The sequence below is a fragment of the Lutzomyia longipalpis genome, chromosome 1 (assembly GCF_024334085.1).
Source record: "Lutzomyia longipalpis isolate SR_M1_2022 chromosome 1, ASM2433408v1".
NCBI classification, from domain to species: domain Eukaryota; kingdom Metazoa; phylum Arthropoda; class Insecta; order Diptera; family Psychodidae; genus Lutzomyia; species Lutzomyia longipalpis.
The window spans coordinates 13,841,399-13,859,818 of NC_074707.1; the positions used below are offsets into that span (position 1 = coordinate 13,841,399).

The 18,420-nt window shown below is 38.3% G+C and overlaps 1 protein-coding gene across 1 annotated transcript in view; it reads right to left on the minus strand.

The window, feature by feature from the left end:
• LOC129791388 (protein mini spindles) overlaps positions 1-10,620 on the minus strand; it is a 28,410-nt gene extending 17,790 nt beyond the window's left edge. The window contains exons 1-5 of the mRNA XM_055829549.1: positions 10,449-10,620; positions 7,746-8,073; positions 3,548-5,748; positions 1,992-3,252; positions 1,297-1,895 (exon numbers count right to left, since the gene is read on the minus strand). Of these exons, the coding sequence (XP_055685524.1) occupies positions 1,297-1,895; positions 1,992-3,252; positions 3,548-5,748; positions 7,746-8,009 (4,325 nt within the window). The 5' untranslated portion in view covers positions 8,010-8,073; positions 10,449-10,620. The remainder of the gene's footprint in view (positions 1-1,296; positions 1,896-1,991; positions 3,253-3,547; positions 5,749-7,745; positions 8,074-10,448) is intronic.
• Between the last annotated feature and the right edge of the window lie 7,800 nt (positions 10,621-18,420).

Genomic DNA, 18,420 nt, shown 5'->3' on the forward strand with positions numbered 1-18,420 from the left:
AAATTGATTTTAACATGATTACTATTTGAATTAGAGCTCTGATTGTTCCGGAATGTGATAGAACCGATGTCGATGGATGTGCCCCGGCATAAGACCAATCTTGCAGCGATCAGGTGCAAATCCCCGGACAATTGGGTCCCACAAGTCGTGACTTATCCTGCCGCAGAAGGGCATGCTTCTCGCGTACCATGTCCTGCCGCGGGATACCCTCCTTAATGTAGACTATCAGAGAAATTTCACCTTCGAGAGCTTCAAAAATTGCTTTTGCAGCATGCGGAGGTGGCACATAGATTAGGAACCGTTGCTTCGCAATTTGTTGCCTCTTTTGCTTCCTTCATCCTATTGAAGATGGGAAGATTTAGATGAGTCTTTCCTCCTTTTCCTGGCGACATTCCGCCAAACATCTTCGTCCCATACTCAATGGCCTGCTTACCATGGAAGCTATCCTGCCCACCCGTGAGTCCCGTGAATCCCTGAAAGATAACGCGAGGCTCTCCCGTAAGGATTAAATTCGTCCGGAAGAGTTTTCGGGAGAAGAGAAATAGGTTATGTTTACTGATCTTAAATTCGCGTACCACAAAACCATATTTTCACCTACCTTCACTTTCTTCCACAGAAATTTTCACAAAAACGTGTATTTTAACGATCATTGGGATGTTTTTCCGTACATTTTCCGACTTTTCTTGCTGAACCACGCACCTCCGCACTTTCTTTCAAACACAAAATTATGAAATTTGACATTAGACCAGCTTTGAATTCTTTCAATTTTCAACATGGTCTAAGCTTCAAAATCCAAAGAATTTTCGGATAGCAAATTTAGTATTTTTGTTGATTTTGAAAAATTTCAAGTTATGAAATGTGTTTATTTTCCGAATAGCACTGTTAGTCTTCAGTATTTCTTAACCGTTTATTCACCCAATTATTTGACTACACCTGTTAAATGAACTGAATACAGACAAAAAACATTTGATTGCAGAAGATCCTTTAAGAACATCTCAACAATCTTGAATCTCAACAATTCCCATGAAGTAAAGACCAACTAAGACTATTTAGAATAGGCACATAACAAACAAGGATAGATCTGTATTATTTTCAAGGAAAATAAAGAAAGGAGCTTACAAGAGCTTCTCTAAATGTGGAGCAGTTGAGTCTACATCAACAAGATGATTAAAATTGAAACCTCTCCTTTCCTCTGACTTCAAATATCGGTTTTGATTAGAAAATTTACATAGTCAAATAGGAAAGAATCCCTAAAAACGGAAACAATAATTAAGGAAGGTAAAGTTGTTGACTTACCTTATCAGCTGCGGTGGCTGCTCATCTTCCGGAGGTAGTTCCTCCTCACAAGGCAACTCTTCCGTTTCTCTAATCTCCTGCTGCGGTATTTGCTGAATGGTTTTACCAGCTGGAGCAACCTCCGGAGGTTTCAGCGCTCTCGTCTTCTTCATTCGCTTAATACGTTCATCGAGCATTGAGGAGTCCTTGTCGGAGATCTGCCCGATCATCTTGTAAACTTTGTCACCAGACAGGAAGTAGGCTTGCACAATGCAATTTAGAGCTGCATTACGAACGGAATTGTCTCTGTCTGAGATGTGTCTGGCTATTTCTTTGAGTGCTGCCTGTGGGGTTGGCTGACACACCGCCATCCCGTATGCCTCAATGAGGTAACCCAGTTCATCGAGACACTCCGTTCGTTGACGAGCATTCTTCGACTTTAGACCCTCCATGATGTACGTGGAGAGTTTTGTATACGGATAGACAAGGCAGATTTGTCGAAGGAGCGACCTCACGCCATTCCTTACGGCATCCTTTGGATCACCAATCTTTATCAGGAGATGCGGAATGAAGCTACTACCCTCATTCTCAGCCATCATGTACTCATTGTCAATAAGAACCTTCAAATGAAAGACATTTTATTTGTCAAAAGGATTTCTTTCTTTCTTTTTTTTTTCGGGTAAAAAGGATCTTTGGGGACAGATCGAGAGACTAACCTGAAACACCATACTTAGGTACTCAAGACCCTTGAGCAGCACCGAAGGATTTGTATCGTAGAATCTCAGCGAAATCCATTTGAGAATGAGATCAAGATTGCAAATGAGCGCCTTCTCATTCACGGGGAGATCCTCAATTAGGGAATCAATCACCTTGAGATGGTAGCGGAAGTCATCGTGAAACATATTAGCCATTAGCCCCTTGTTCACATTAGCCGTTGTCATTTGATCACGAAGCAATTCCGTGAACTCTTCACGTGGTTGCGTGAAGGTCCACTTCAACACTCTCAACTTTTGCTCATCAATCAACCTCTGATTCTTTGTGCTGTTGATGGCCAAAAGTGGCGATGTGTCGACATCTTCGTCCTTTTTGCGTGATGACGCTGCAGCTGGAGCCTTAGCATTGACCCCACCTGCTGGTTTGCCCACCTTCTGCCCCCCACCACGAACTGTCTTCACGGGATCATCAGCAATTGGGGCCTGTTGCTTCCCCTTTGGGAGCGGTTTGACGGGTAAATTGGGTCTGGCCTTATCCAGAGCTGCCTGAATGTCCTTCTTCGAGGCCGGTTTCTGCTTATCCAATGCCTTCAGCATCGTATCATACCCAACATGAATCATAATACCCAAAACAGCGTCATTTGCATTCTTCCTCACTTCAGCATTTCTATCGCAGATGTTTGCATACAAATAGGGGAGACATGCAACCAATTCATCCTTTGGAATGGATTTAACGGGTAAATCCGGAAGTTTCTCCGCTAACCATCCCCAGAGTTCTGTCTTCAGACCCGGACCACCCGTTTTGAGGGCCTCAGCAATCATTTCCCCTTCGAAGAACTCTTTGTACCCACACGTCTCCCCCCAAGTATTGATACAAGCAAGGCAGGCATTCCTTAGGAAGGACTTCATATCACCCAAACCATGAAGGAAACCCGGAAATAAGACACGAATATGCTGCTTACACGCTGGACCAATTGCCGTTGCGAGTTGCTCACAAATTGCCACGGCCATTTGGGCAATTTTTGCATTACTATCCACAATCCTGTGAGCTAGGGCCTGAGGCAGGTCCCCAATTGATGGCTTTATTAGTTTTGCATCAGCAATTATTCCCTGTAGCTTTATAAGGCCCTCATTGCGTGTCTTCCAATTCTTATCGGCCATCTCATTGAGAAGGGCCTCTGTGATCTGCGGGGAGATGTCAATGCGTGGCAAGAGGTCTGATGTTGATGTTACAGCAACCTCTTGGACGTCATCACCATCATCCCTGTCAAGGAGAAAAGTTCTTTTGTTAAATTCCCTTTGTCCTTTGCTCCTGGGCATGAATTCTCTAAGATTGAAAAACTCCCGTGATAAACTCCTGAAGGCTTTTGCGCTTTAAAAGAAACGTGAAAACCGGGAAAATCTTACGGGAGTTTATCACGGATGCATTATTTTCTTAAAGGATCAAGCTCACGTAAAGTTTTCTTCACTTTTTCCCTGCAAAAAGCCTTCGGGAGTTTATCACGAGAGTTTTTCACTCTTAGAGAATACAGCCCCTGGAAGAAAAAACCTAAACTTACTCATTGTCAGACAAAGATCCCTTGCTGGCACTCTTCTTCACCCCACGCGTTGGAACTGGTGGCCTCTGATCGCTGTTCTTCTCAAATTCCGCCATAATTTGCTGCTTAAGCGCCGGCTTTTCCCCCTCAAAAGCCACCACGAGGGATTGACCCATGAAGAGGTACATTGTCCCCAGTAGAGCTATCCCGGCTCCCCTAACAGCCGGATTGATACTCTGAACTGCCTTCCGGGCATCTTCAACGAGGAGTTTGGGGTTAATTTGCAGGCCAAACTCCCGCAGAGCCTGATTCACCCACACGAGAGATTCTTGCTGAACTTTTGGGGATTTCTGCTCAAAGGCAAAAGACATGACCTTCGAGACAACATACTCAAGTGTTATAGCCTCCGCAATGGCCGTCAAGGCAGCCGCAGCGGATGCATTACTCTTTGCATCGCCCAACTTTTCCGTAATATCATTCACCGCATAATCACACGTTGTCACCGTAATGGGCATCCTTTCGGCCACAGTTCGAATGATATCAAGACGATACTTGAGTACCTGAAAGTGGGTGTCCTTCAGTCCGGGCTTCTTCAACACAACACGCGTCAAAACCTGCGACACGCCGCTTTTTGCATCAATATCCCCAACAATCCCAATGAGGGATTCAACGGCACTCAAGCGTGTCTTCCAGTTCCCATCAGCAAGCCCGGAAAGGATATCCGGTGGTAGGAGTTCTGCCGCCTTCTCATCCACCTCATCCTGCGACAAATCCCGTTCACTGGGTAACATTTTTCCCGGAACTTTGGCCAAACTTCCGGATTTTGCCAAACCCCCACCAACTTTCTTCACCACGGGCTTCTTCCCACCCGCCGTGGCGGGTCTTGCCACGGGTTTAGGCTCCGTTGAACCCCCCTTGGGTGCTGCGGCGGATTTCAGGGGTGCCGTTGCGGGTCTCTCCTTCTTCGGACTACTTATCTTTATCACAATAACCGCCTTGTCGCAGCACTCCTTAATCTTATTCATTTTTAAGGCATCCACTTCCGTGAGGAATGGCGAAATATTCTTATCACCCACCAACTTCATTGCCGTCCCAATGGCTTCGGCTGAGGCATCACGCACCACTGGATCGGATTCATTGAGTGTCTTCAGCAGGGCTGTTAGGTACGCTTTAAGCAATTTCTTATTGAGAACCGTCGGGAGGGTTTTTGTAAAGGCGCGCGCCAGGAATGAGGCTGTCTCTGACTTCACACTGGGATTCTTATTATTCAACGCCTCCAGGATATCCTCCTGGATTGCATCCAAATTTGTCGATGGATAAATGGCATCAATTGCCTCCCGCAGTGCTGACACAACATTTGCTTTCTTTTCTTTGAATTTTTCGAGAATTGCCGCAATGCACACAACGGCATACGGAGAGAACTTCTTCCCTAAACCTTTCGCGAGTCCTGCTATGAGTTTCCCTGATAATGCAACAAGGACGACATTAGTATCCTTTGTTAGGATCTTCTTGAGAACCTTTATGAGTTCCCCATAATCACCGGATTCGAGTTTTGGATGCTGCACGAGCTTCTCAATGGACTCCAGAGCTTCTTTTCGCTCCTGCCACTTTTTCGATTCAACCTTCTCGTAGAAATCTTTTGGGATCTTCGACAGAATATCCACGGGATCCACCAAATCAAGTGGATCAACTTCACGACTCACATTTCCCTCATCACCCTCCTCCCCATCTTCCGCATCATCCGCGTGGGCGGCAGCTGCTGCAACAGCTGCCTTCTCCTGCTGCGACCGTAAATACCGCGTTGGTTCGGGTTTGTCATTTTTCATCTTCTCAAACTCCCCATCGAGCTCCTTCATCAGCACATCCGCAACGGATGTTAGTTGCGTCTTGAGTGCAGCACCGATCCACCGATAAATCTCAATTGTCAACACCTTCGCCTCATCGCGCACATTCTTATCCCGATCACTCAGCAAGGTGGCTATTTTCTTCACAATCGGCTTCACCGCAATCACCTTTGACCCGAATTCCCGGAGTGCCAGCGTCGTGGCGGCAATACACGCCGCACCTATTTTTGGATTCTTATTCTCCATCCCCTTTATCAATTCCTCCATCACCATTTCCTGCTTCTCAATCTCAATGTACATGAGAGATATTTGAACGGCAAGATCTTTTGTCTTTGCTTTAGGTGCTCCAATGCACTTGGACACAATGCCCGACATTACCTGCAAATTTTCGCGCCATTACAGAAAGAGAAATTTTTTATCTTCTTCTGCTTTTTGTGTGTGAATAGCATTTGCCAGGGAAATCACGCGTTAAATGATGGATTAATATAAATTAAAATATGTATTTGCTGCACATTTGCAATGTTTTTTAATCCACACACACACATTGCATTCTATGATATACCTGGATCTGCGTGGTTTGCTTTCTTATTTACAGTTAAAATTGTTTTAAATTAATGTGTGAGAGTGAGCGGAGAGAACAGAGGAAGAATATTCTGACCCATACGCCTCTTTATTTTCAGCATATTATTGCATAAACATCATGAGAACAGCACAACCGTGTTCTCACTGCCGTTGATGAGAATGTTTTAGGCCGGTAAAATCAAATGCAAGGAATGTGCAAAACATTTTAACCCTTCGTATGCCAAAGAGGGGGTATGTAGGTGGCTGACTTATCTACCTTGATTTGTTTTATAAGAATTTGTGTTTAGAGAGAATTAATTCTTTAATAATCTGTGAGAAGATTTACTTTAAAATTTCACGTTTATATGATCAATAAAAATTCATTAGGTAATGAAAATGATTAAAGAAATGAATTTTTAATTTTCTTCTTTTTTTTATATATAGAATAAGCCAAATTATTTATTTTCTTAATGAAATACTTTGTCTATAAAAATTAGTATGTCTTAATTCATAAACTTTTAGATTAAGTGATAATTGGTTGTTCTTTTTTAAACGATTAAATTAGATATTTGTTTTTTTAAGAATGACGTCATTTTTCACTTTCTTTTACATATTGCAAAAAAAAATCCATTGAACAAATTGATTTAATTTTTTTTCGGAACAGCCAAGGGGTTTTTATCCCGCGAATATTTTGGTTTTTTTTTAGTGAAGTATTCGAATATTTCCTAAGATCTGAATTTTCTTCCTCACATAAATATATTTTGGCTAAATGACTTAAAGATTTTTCTACTTGAATTTAAATAATTTTTTAAGCTTTAATTTTTTTCTTAAAGTTTTGTTTCTCAATCTGTGCTGCTGTAGGACAGAAAACCTAATATTTTTCGTCTTGAATTTAGTCTTTCTTTGAGCTGAATTCTGGCTTGAATTTACAACTCTTCGGCTTGAATTTACTACTTTTCGACTTGATTTAAGTCCTTTTTTCGTTTGAATTAAACATTTTTAGGTTTAGAACTAATACCTATTTAAATTTCTTTGGCGAATCATTTGAATATTAGCCAATAATTCGAATAATTTGTAAGATAGTTTTTTTGGAAATATTCTGGATTGGTGAGGGATAAATACTATTGTAATTTGTAATTAGACTGGACTTAGATTGCTCAACAGCTGCAAAGCTCTGCCATTCTTATCCTGGATTCCTTTGCATTTGTTTATTTTTGTAAAATTATATTCTATGTAAAAGGATTCCAGTTGAAATAAATATAATATTGGGATTAGCCAATTTACCCAAAAACGTATAAAATGACGTCACTTTAGTAATTTTTGTCTTTTTAAATATTCCGAAACGTGAACAGATTTTTTAGACTTTAAAAATAACAAAATAAAAACATATTTAGCCACATATTTGATAATCTTCAAAAAAAATTCTTCAGGGTCCCTCACGTACCCCTTATTGCTATGTGCGTGAGTGGATCGCACTTGGCGTACGGAGGGTTAATATGAATAGACTTTTAGAGCAAACATGCCGCAATTAAATCGAAAAATGAAAACAGACCTCTAATAGGGCGTGATAAGTGCCCACTCTTTGAGCTTTTAATAAATTTTATTGCAACAATTTGATAAAAAAGAAATTATGGTGGGTCTGTGTTAAAAGAAATTTAGTCTTGGTGGGTTGATTAGATTTACAAAAATAACTCCAGCGTGATTCTTTTCCTTTTCGAATTAGAGTTTGATAAAAAAAATCTTATTGGGATAAGCTGAAGAGATTTCCGATAAGTATGCTATTTATTTGGAAGGGATCAAAGCAAAGGACTTACCTCCCCAACAGTCCTGCTGGCAAAGCCGCAATTCTCAACAAAGGCCAATGTGGCCTCGAGGCCCTTCTCCTGTGCCATGACATTGCTGTCCACGACAAACTTCTTCACCAATCCGACAAATTTGTTCCATTCCGGTGACTTTTCATCATCAAATTCCCGGAAGAGTTTTGTCGCATCCTCATAGCCAGAGACACGAGCCTTCCACAGCTTGTGGACGCATCGTTCCTCAACGGGCAACTTCTTGAATTCCGTGTCCTCTTCCATTGCCCCACGCTGGAATTTCACACGGAGATGTCTGCTTCGAATTCACTGACACTCTGCTCCCGATCTGCCGGGTAAGTGGATACAGAAGGAAAATCTATTTTAGTCCACGAAATAACACTCTTTTGCCCAACCGAGTGCCCCAGAGTGAATGGATTGCGTTTCTCTGGCTCTCAAGGGAGCTTCACAGCCCGCGACTGCATCAGGCAGTGGCAATTTCGGAATACCAAAAAGTCTACTTCGCGAGAGGCATTAGAGGCGGTGTTAGGGTTGGGAGATTTCATTGAAACTTTCGGGAATATTTCAGTCATATATAAATCAAGATATTTTCTAATTCTTTTTTTTATTTCTTTAAAAAATTGTGAAATAGTTTGAAATTAATGGATTTTAAAAGATCTTTTATTTTTAAACATTCCGGGATAGGCAGTTCTAGGATCTAGCTTAGATGTTCTTAGATCAGTAACTGGTTTAGTTTTATCCAGGCTCGATTTTTTTTTATTTTTAAGTTACTTTGTGGTTCTATCTTTATTTCGATGTAGTAGAGCTTGAATAGAGTTTGCTTAAAACTTTATGAAGATCTAAGTTACTGAAGCCTAGACAAGAAGAACCGGAGATATGGCAAAATTTAGACTTAAGATTTAGACGGCCGACTTATCTAAAGGTCTTAAGCGATTACGCTTTAGCCGGACTAGCCATATTCAAAGTTTTTTTTTTTATTAACATTCGGAGGACTTTACTGGTAATTGCTACCAATTGGAACTTTAAAATCGTCACAAAATAAAATCTATTGGACTTATCTCGATGAATTTAGCATCTATGTGTAGGGAATTTTAATTACTTTAAGATAGCAGAAAGAAAATCTCGAGAAAAGTCTTTTCTTTGGAAGATAATTGAGGTCAAAGTCAGAATCCAACGTGGAGGATCAAATTGGTAATAAGTACCAGTCAAAATCTCATACTTTTTAGCCTTATTGTTAGTTTTGAGGTTATGCATCCCCATATTTCCCAAATAAAGTATTCTTGTTCACTTTTCCTCGGTGAAAATCATTAATATGGACTAATTTTATTACCGGAAGTGACTAAAAAGTTACTTGAAGAATCAAAGTTTGTGATGATTTAGGCGCAATAATAAATTAAGTAAAATTGTAGCTAAAAAAGTCATTTGAATTGGCAATTTTGCATAGATTCAACGCAATTTTTTTTTAGTGACGATTTTCTCAATTAAATATTTAGTAATTCGGTGCAGGAATGCTTGAAGTAGATTGAGAATTAGTAAAACTTTCGATCCTTGTTCAATAAACTGATTAATAATTAATTATTGAACATATTTTATCAACTGGTACTTATTACCAATTTGATCCTCCGCGTTGTGCCAAATGTTGGGTCCTCCAAGTGTTAATAGACTGATTCTAATTTATGCTCATTTGTGACTCCATTAGATTCTAAAAAGCTGTACAAATACAGTAAAGCTAAAAAGGAGAAAACTTTAAGACTGACGTATAAAAAATGAAGCTAAAAGCGTTAAAAAATTGTTGTAACGTAAAGAACATAACCCCAATTAAAAAAAACTTAATGAATGACTTCAAACATTAGGAAAAACATAAAAGAAAAATCTTACGCTCTGTCTTACTTTTAACGCATTCCTATATGATTCTTATAAGAATTCTTTTAGAATTAAGACACCTCAACGTGGGACTCCCAAAATGACTACTCCTTTAATTTGTAACGGAAAACTTAATTGAAATATTTGAAATTTTTAAAATTTCACCGAAACTTTGAGGCACAAACCGTGCAAGAGGATGGAAATAGTTGGACGGGGTTGCGCTTGCGAACGATTGAGACGAGATTTTAGGCCTAATTGGAATTTTCGTGGGTAATTGATCGCCAAACAATCGAGACATAAAAGCGAAATTGCCCCAACTTCCTGCTCTACATTATTTACTGTATTTACGCGACATTGAAGATTTTTCTTTGGACGCCGTCGCCATGCGCAGTGTCGTTGTTACCTCTGCACTAATTTTGCTTTATAGAATTGAGATTCTGATTCACCCGTCAATTGAGCAACTTCCTGGTTGGGCGAACCAGCTGCCCCCCAGAGGGGGTCCCTTTTCAATGTATTTTGCAGGTAAATTCGTCCCAATTTGGGAAGAGGAGAGTTCTGTTTGGCCGCCCAAGCGAGGGAGTTTTTATTATCGCGAGAAATGCGACGTATTTATGGCTTTCACGCGAGTTATTTGGGACGTCGCAGCAGGAACCTTTCTCACGGGCCCCAATTTGGCACAATTCTTTCAGAATCCGCAGCTTCGGCCTTATTTTATTGCACGAAAACACCGTCCTAACGGTTTTCTCCGTGGGGGCTTCAAACAAAAAATTCCACCAGACCCCGATGCAAGCCAATTTTCGCGGAGCCTTTTCCGCAATATCCACATGCATTTCCACCCACCTCTTGTAGCAAATCGACGTCTCACACAATTCACTGTTGAATTCCACAGCAATTTACAATTTTCCTCACAGCTACCACTCACAAATGTAATGCAAAATAACACCCGCCGATGATTTATCTTTCTTTTCTTGCGACTTTTTCTTCCCATCAAAACACAAATGCTGATTTCCACCTGAAATCTGTCACAATGTCTGCAGATTTTATGCGTAAGAAAGTGTAGATTGTCCATGAATATGTCGTATGAGATTCTCTGTCTTTTAACACTAAAGTTGAGTCTGAGAAATTGCCCACTAGATGGCTGAGAAGTAAAAAAGTTTGAAAATAGAAAATCGTTAACCGTCACACTTCGCATTCACAAAAATCTCAACTTTCGCGAAAATTGGGAAAGAAAAGCACTAATTGCATTAATTATTATAAAGTTTTCACATTGAAGAAGTTCTTTCGAGAATGTATTTTGATATCAATTTATATTGAATTTGTTAAAACTCATGGATGAGAATGAATTTCACGAAGTAATTTCATCGGAACATCCAATTAAAATGTATCCTCGGGCTTCACTTTAATTATATATAAATTTTTGCATTGAAATTTCGCGAGTTTTCCGGGATAAAAAGGGATCTTCAAAGTCTTCCCGCAACCTCATCGCAATGTCACACACTCGCACAGCAACAGCCGCGGAATGCTGTGTAAAGGACACGCAGAGGCGAGGAGGAAAAGAAGGAAATTATAATGGAATGGAACAAAAAAGGGGGAGGTATGCAGCAACCCCTAAATTTGAATATTTTCCCAACGACTACGGCTCTCGTGTGAGCCCCATTCGGAGGGTGTGACATAATTATTTTCAATGAGAGACAACATGTCCACAAGAAGACAAAGTGTGTGGCTCCATGGGCAATAAAAGTAATAGCCTAGTTTGCTGGAAAAAAAAATGTTGATACATAAAATGTAAAATGAGTCGGAAGGATGAAGCAAAGCAGAAAATTTAATTTCCTTCTGTGATTTTCTCTCTTTTTCACTTTGGCATTGCTTGGCATTTGTCAGGATGAGGCATCAGCATTAAAAGCCCAAGCATTTTCACCCAAAAATTGTGATAAGCCAAAAACCCCTCAAAAAAAAAGTCAGGCACAGGTACTTAAAACGTAAAGGTAAGGCTCAGTTTAATCTTAAATATTTGTGAGTGAGAGATAAATATTATTTAAGTCTCGTATACTAGATTGTAAAAACGGCTAGGTCTGTTCGAAATTCGATAAGAATTAGCAGATTTTACAATTTAGCAAGAGCATTAAGAAGACTTTAAATTGAATTGATGCAGTTCAAAGAAATACTTTTTAATGAAAATGAAAATCGAAAGAAAAGTCAAAGGGGGGTTTTTGGAAGCCTAAAAAATGGTTACGTATACGTCTATTGCGTATTTAACTTATGCGTGTTTAATTTAAGCATAAAAAGACTTAAATCAAGCAGAAAAGTAAGCCGAAGAGTACTAAATTCACCCCATAAAATAATACTAAATTCAAACCGTAAAATATTTCGTTTTCAGACCTCAAACAGCAAAAATTGAGGAAAAAATTAAAGACTACAAAAACTAAATTCAAATCTAAAAGAACTAAATTAGTGCTAAATGTAGTAAATTGAACCCCAAAAAAAAGATTAAATTCAAACCAAAGATTTCTAAATACGTTTTTGGATTTCTCTTTCGGTTTTGAGTCTTTATAGGTTTTTAGCAAAAGATGTTCCTGTGAAGAAAAATATTCAGATCTTCTAAAATATATTCGAATGATTCTCTAAAAAAAAACCAAAATATTCGCAAATTAAAAATCCCTTGGAAAAGCCATTTTGAGTTTCATGGAAGACTTTCTAAAAAAAAAAATAAGGCCGTTCTTACTCAACTAAAGCTAACCTAAGATAAGTAATTTTATGAACCCTCATTGCGGAATAACCGAAATTATTGATGGACTACGGTATTGTTATTAAAATTTTAGTTTTTTTACCAACTAAACTTATTAAAAGACTGAAAAGAAATTATCTCTTTTCTTGGAAAAATTTAATGAATTAACTAATTTGATTACTTACTTAACCGGCACTACAGCTGGTCTCCAGCCTTGGCCTGATCGAGGATCCTCCTCCACTGTCCCTATCCCGCGCCACTGTCCGCCAGTAACTAATTTGATTAATTTGATTAATTAATGAAAGTCATTTAGCTTTCATTTCATTATTAAGGATGTTTAAGTAAATATGTCATTAATTTTTTAATTTTTTAATTTTAATTTTTAGATTTATGATTTAAAAATTTTTATAAATGAAGGGAAAAAGAGACGGAGAGGAGATCCTTCCAAAGCGAAGATTTCTTTTTCTTCGTTTAGTAAAGAGTTTTATAATTTGCTTCAAAATATCATAGAATAAATTCCCTTAAAAAATAAATGGGCAGAAGTCTTTTATAAATTAGGAAATGGATCGAATGAGTAATTTGGTCGGAAGAGAGCGCCCCATGTTGCCTTTGATGCTTACTTTTTACTTAATTACTTTATAGCTCATTTTGTACTTTGTAGGAATTTTGTAGTAAAGTCTTGCAATGAATCTTTATTCTACAAGCTTGGGATAGAGCATGGAAAAGAAATGGCTATGTAAATTATTAAACATGGTAATTATGGTATACAATCCACTTTTCGCAAATGTGCAATGTAAGGATAATGATGCTAGAGGGTATAAAATGTGTAGTGGGAAGAAAAAGCCACGGCGTAAGGATTTGTTTTGTACATAACATTTGTGAAGTATACCGCAAAATTCTTAGAAGTTGCAGCATTTATTAAGATAATGGAGTGATGCAGTTGAAGCTTTTCTCATTATAGTACCTTAAGGTATAATTAAGAGCTTTTGATTTAATTTTAAGTAAAGTTTTACGTGATTTTAATTTACTTAAAGGAAAAGTAATCTATTGTTGAAGCAAAATATGCAAGAGTTCTGATAAAGAGAGCATCGCATTTTTCATGTTTAAATGATGACTGATGTGTTCAACTTTAGCAATAAACTTATGCAGTAAGTTCACGATAAAGGTATACTATTTATGGCATTTTAGGTAAAAATTCACCTGCGCTCGCTACAGCACACCTCTTCTGAGGAAAACGACGGAGCACTTTGGGCTGTCGTGTTTTCATTAAGCATAAATTATTACATAGATTTTATTTGACGCAAATTGCTTCATTCCGCAGATAAATTTTCCTAATTAATTGCGTAACAGAATTTAGCATTCAACATTAGTTGTCAAAGACACTAAAGCGGTAGCAAGGGGACTACATGGGGTGAAAATTTGTTCGCTTTTCGTTCAAGCAATAGTTTCTCATTCCCATGGATGGAGAAAGGGGAGAGAACTGTTTCAAATAACGATCCCCATTCACTTCATGACATTGCTTTGCCTCAGTACGGGAGGATTTAGTGGCTTTTGCAGGTTTGGCTCCTTGGGATCCGTGGTTGGGGGCGCGATGGGGAGTAAGTACCAATTGAATGTTCAGTGTTGTGCGTTTTCCAGCCAACACCGAAAATTCTAAGCACATCACATTTCACGACACTCTGCACGAATAACGTTGTGTAACTAATTTAGTTAAATCGATTCAATTACCGATTACTTTGGGGAAGCTGTCGAGAAGGCGCCACATTTTCCAGGCTCGTCAGCCCGTGGGGGTTGACAGCCCCCAAAGGGGTGACGTGATTTTCAGGAAATGAATAAACGAGTAGGATTTAGATGTGGCTTGGCGTGATGAACGTGAAGTTTCTTTTAGGGAGGGGAGTTTAGTGTTAATATGAGTTAAGATTTCATGATAAATAAGAGAAATGTGAGATTATTAACTAATAAGCTGTTTAATTTAAAAATTCTTCTATAATTTCCTTCCATTAAATTCCTTAAATCACTCACCTTAAACCACAAAAATATGCTGCAGAAGCCGAACATTGTTCTGCGTGTTTTTTAGCCACAGAATGCATTTGTCGGAAAATTCATTGGTTTCAAACAATTTGTGGCATGTAATGTCCCAATTCCTAATGTGGAGGTGTCGATAAAATTCAATAGTCAGTTGTTTGGCGCCTTAAATGGCTGCCCTAAAGTCTCTCCTACTCCCCCCAAATTTTTGTCCTAAATCTCTGACCAAGTATTGGTACTGTGCCAAAAGTGAAAATTTCAATTGAAAAAGATTCACTCTGGTTCCATGCCAAGCTTAACCCGTAATGTTTTACCTGACAGTCGATGGATGTTTGTAGGTGGATTTTTTTCCAGAGCTTTATGCTATGTATACTAAAAATTCCAAGTCATCAAAAATATAGTAAAAAATATATTAAAATGAGCTTTGATGTCCAAAGTAACATTTTTATCCAAAAAAAAAAAACATTTTTCATTAAGAAATGAGAACATACAAACAAGATGTTTGGTAACAGAACATTGTAGGGATGTTGATTTAGCCTTATTCATTGCTTTTCATTGATCATGAGGAAAAACTCCACAACATGTTAAAAGAAATGTTGCTTCTGCAAACGTACAATTCTGGTTTGGGATGCTGTAATGTCGTAGGTTGGTGTTTTCCAGCGGTCATCCCTAGAGGCGCCATGAAGCCACTTCCTTGGCCCTCAATGAGGGATTGTTGTTTGCCTACGACAAACAGGAAAGAATGTGAAACCACATCAATGTGGAATTGGGGAGACTTTAACTAACTTTGCTTGTCTTCTTTCTGGAGAAACATTCCCTCCCCCCTCCGCCTCCCCCAAAATTTGTACATATCGCGCTACGAGGTGGATGGAAGTCGTGGTACAGCTAAAGATGTGTACGGCAAGGCGAATGTAGTGCTTTAGGGCGAACATCTCAAACATAGAAGTTCCCTCCTTGTGCTATCTCTAGTGGCAGTGTACCTACCATCGTCAATAACATACATACATATAGGGAAGATGCCACGGGAATGACAGGGAGGTGGATGACTATGATGTTGAGGGCCCAGAGAAAAATTGAAGAAATTGACTTGTTATTCCTCTCAAGTTCGTTACGGAGCTTGTTGTGTTGATTCCCACACTCTTGTGGGGTGTATATATTTGAAATTGAGACGCCTGAGTGATGGGTATCCTTGAGGAGGAACCGCACCATCGAGATGAGGATAAATTCAGCATCATAATTCGATACATTGTGCCAATATACAAATAGCAATACTACACCATTCGCTCTCCCTCCGAATTTTTACTCCCAATTTGCTGTATTCCCGGCAGTTTGGGGAAGATGTATATGTACTCCCAGTGCTGATAGAAATTCCCCATTTGCCGCTTGAGGTGTACGCGTCCTGTGTAAAGGATTGCCAACATATAGGCTCCATTATCTAATTTGTTCATGCGGGAGCATCCTACTGCAGCTATATACCCACCCACAAAATTACTCCGCCATGTAATAAATAAATGATAAATTCTTGATATATAGAAAACATTCAACATGTTTATTCGGCAAATAAAGGAAGAGGCAGCTTTTACCATAATTGTGATTTGTGTTGAGAAAGCATACAAGATTTTACTCTCCTTGTGCACCCTGTCTGTACATAAGAACTGAACTTTGTTACACTATAAATTTCTCTCTGTACAAAGGAATAAACACCACAGACGATGTGAATGGGGAGGCAGTTATGCTTTTGCAGCTTGACGGTAATTTACTAAATACTGCCAATTTTGAAAATTTAATTTTACAAATATGAAATTAAACCCTTTCATGGTTGAAACGTTGTTTTCTTGTGAAACTAAATTGACGGATTTATTTTGGAACTGAATAAATGAGCTAAGTCAAGGAGCTTTTATGTTAGCATTTCTTTTTCCATCCGATTACGGGAAAATAACACAGATATGTATGTTTTGAATTTTTTGTTATTGAGAAATATTTGCAAAATCTAATTTAAAATTTTCTAGAGAAGCTAGCTCTTGACCAAAATCCTTCTTATTTCAAGGAGGAAGTTTTTAAACTCTTCTTTAAACCGGATTCATTTGATTTTTATAAAAATAAAAACAAATTACGCCTTTTTTATGCACTAAAAATCTATAAAGAACTTTAAAAGAATAGTGATAAATTAAGCAATTTCAAGGAATTGCTAGAGATCATATAGGACGACCTTATTGTCTAAAAAGGGATAAGACTGTGTAAAGACAAAACTTGTGTAAGCCTTACATGGTTCCCCGGGAATATGTATCCCAACTAATAACATTTTATGTCTTGCAAGAGTTATGAGTATGATAGCAACTTAATATTATTATCATAGTACATAAAACTATCTATATAATAAAGAAAGGCCTGTTTGTTGGTAATCGTCGTTCCGACTTTTCTATACAAATCCACACCGTTTGTCCGATCGCGATGAAATTTGGTACAGAGGCCCCTTATAACAGGCGGTTTCAGATGGCCGTATTCATTTTCCCCCCAAAGCCCCCCTTCAGGTAGCCCCCATAGAGATTTCATGCAGTTTTTGCAAATTTTTGAATCTGGCGCCTAAAGTGTTGTATGAAAATGATTTCTTCTCTTTCCGAAATTTTTCTCCGGGATTTATAAGTGGCCTCAATCAAACCATCACAATTTTTTTTCCTCTAAAATTTGCGCGAAGCGCAACAAATCCCCGCGAAGCGGGGCGAGGTAAATTGGAGCGAAGCGACAATTTACCTCGTGTAATACAATATAAACCGGCTACACTGAAGAGTCAGTTTGAATAATTTTCTACAGAATTCATCTTCAATTATCACAATAAATTCCGAGTAAAGGACTTCCATGTCCAACTAACTAAAATATGCATAAATACTTTTCCCTTATCTCTGACCTACTAAATTCTTGAGAAATATTCCAACCAAGGTTGATTACTTGAATTCCTTGAATTAGTAATATTCTCAAATTTACTTCGTCAAGTTCTTCTCACATAATCTGTAGTGTGGAAATCCTTTGGGATTTATTGTGAATTGAGTTGGATTTTTGATTGTAGAAAAGACGCACGTCTGGAGGATCTATTGCAAAGTTTAAAAGGTACCAATGAAGAAAGTCAATTTCTCACAGAGTTATCACTTTCTTGTGCAAGAACCAAGTTTATATGGCACTTTACATTATTTGTCCCATCCAAGATAACTTAATCCACACTTGGAACTTTACAATCCCACCCCCTCTGTACAACAGGGGAAAACTTATTTCTTTATTCCATATACAGAGATAAGTTAGATATGTGAGCTTTGTGCTCCCAGAGTTTTATCTATAAAAGGATAAAAAGGAATCTTTATGCAGTCATGTGTAGGAAATCAGTAGTATACTACATAGAGTATGAATAAACAGATTGTTTCATAAATCCTAAATGCCAAGAGATTTTCAACATTTTCCTAATTTTAATATTTTCTACTAAAAGTCCTAAAAGTAGATTTTATTAAGCAGAAACTTCTCACTAAATTTTCTCAAGGTATGCTCCTTTTTGAATTTAACTATTCCAATAAATATTTTAAGGAATTTCAAAACATATGTATATGAATGTATACGTACACGATATGTATAATGTAGCAAAATTTCATTTAGAGTAAATATTCCAACATAGACTAACAGCATGCCTAAGAAGCTGTGAGGCAGAAGCACGTAAAACTCATCGAGTGCGAGGAGAAAATAACTCTTTTAGGGAATTACATCTCAACCCCCTCAAGAATCTCCATTGCTAAAGTCAATGAATGAATGTTTGTGGGAAGTGAAATAGAATAGGTACATCTAATCCGGGATTTATGGAGATAAGACAAGAGAGATTTGTTCTTTTTGTAGTTTATCTGGGATTTCCATTAGACAGAGGAAAACTTAAATTGAGAAAAATTGATGTTATATACTCTTGGTGTCATTTGCACATGACTTTTATGTTAAAAAGCTTTCTTCATGTTTGTAGTTCAAGCTGTCTGATTTCCATTGTGACGCATGGTAATGAGTTCAAAGGAATAGTTTTTCTCTTGTTTTATT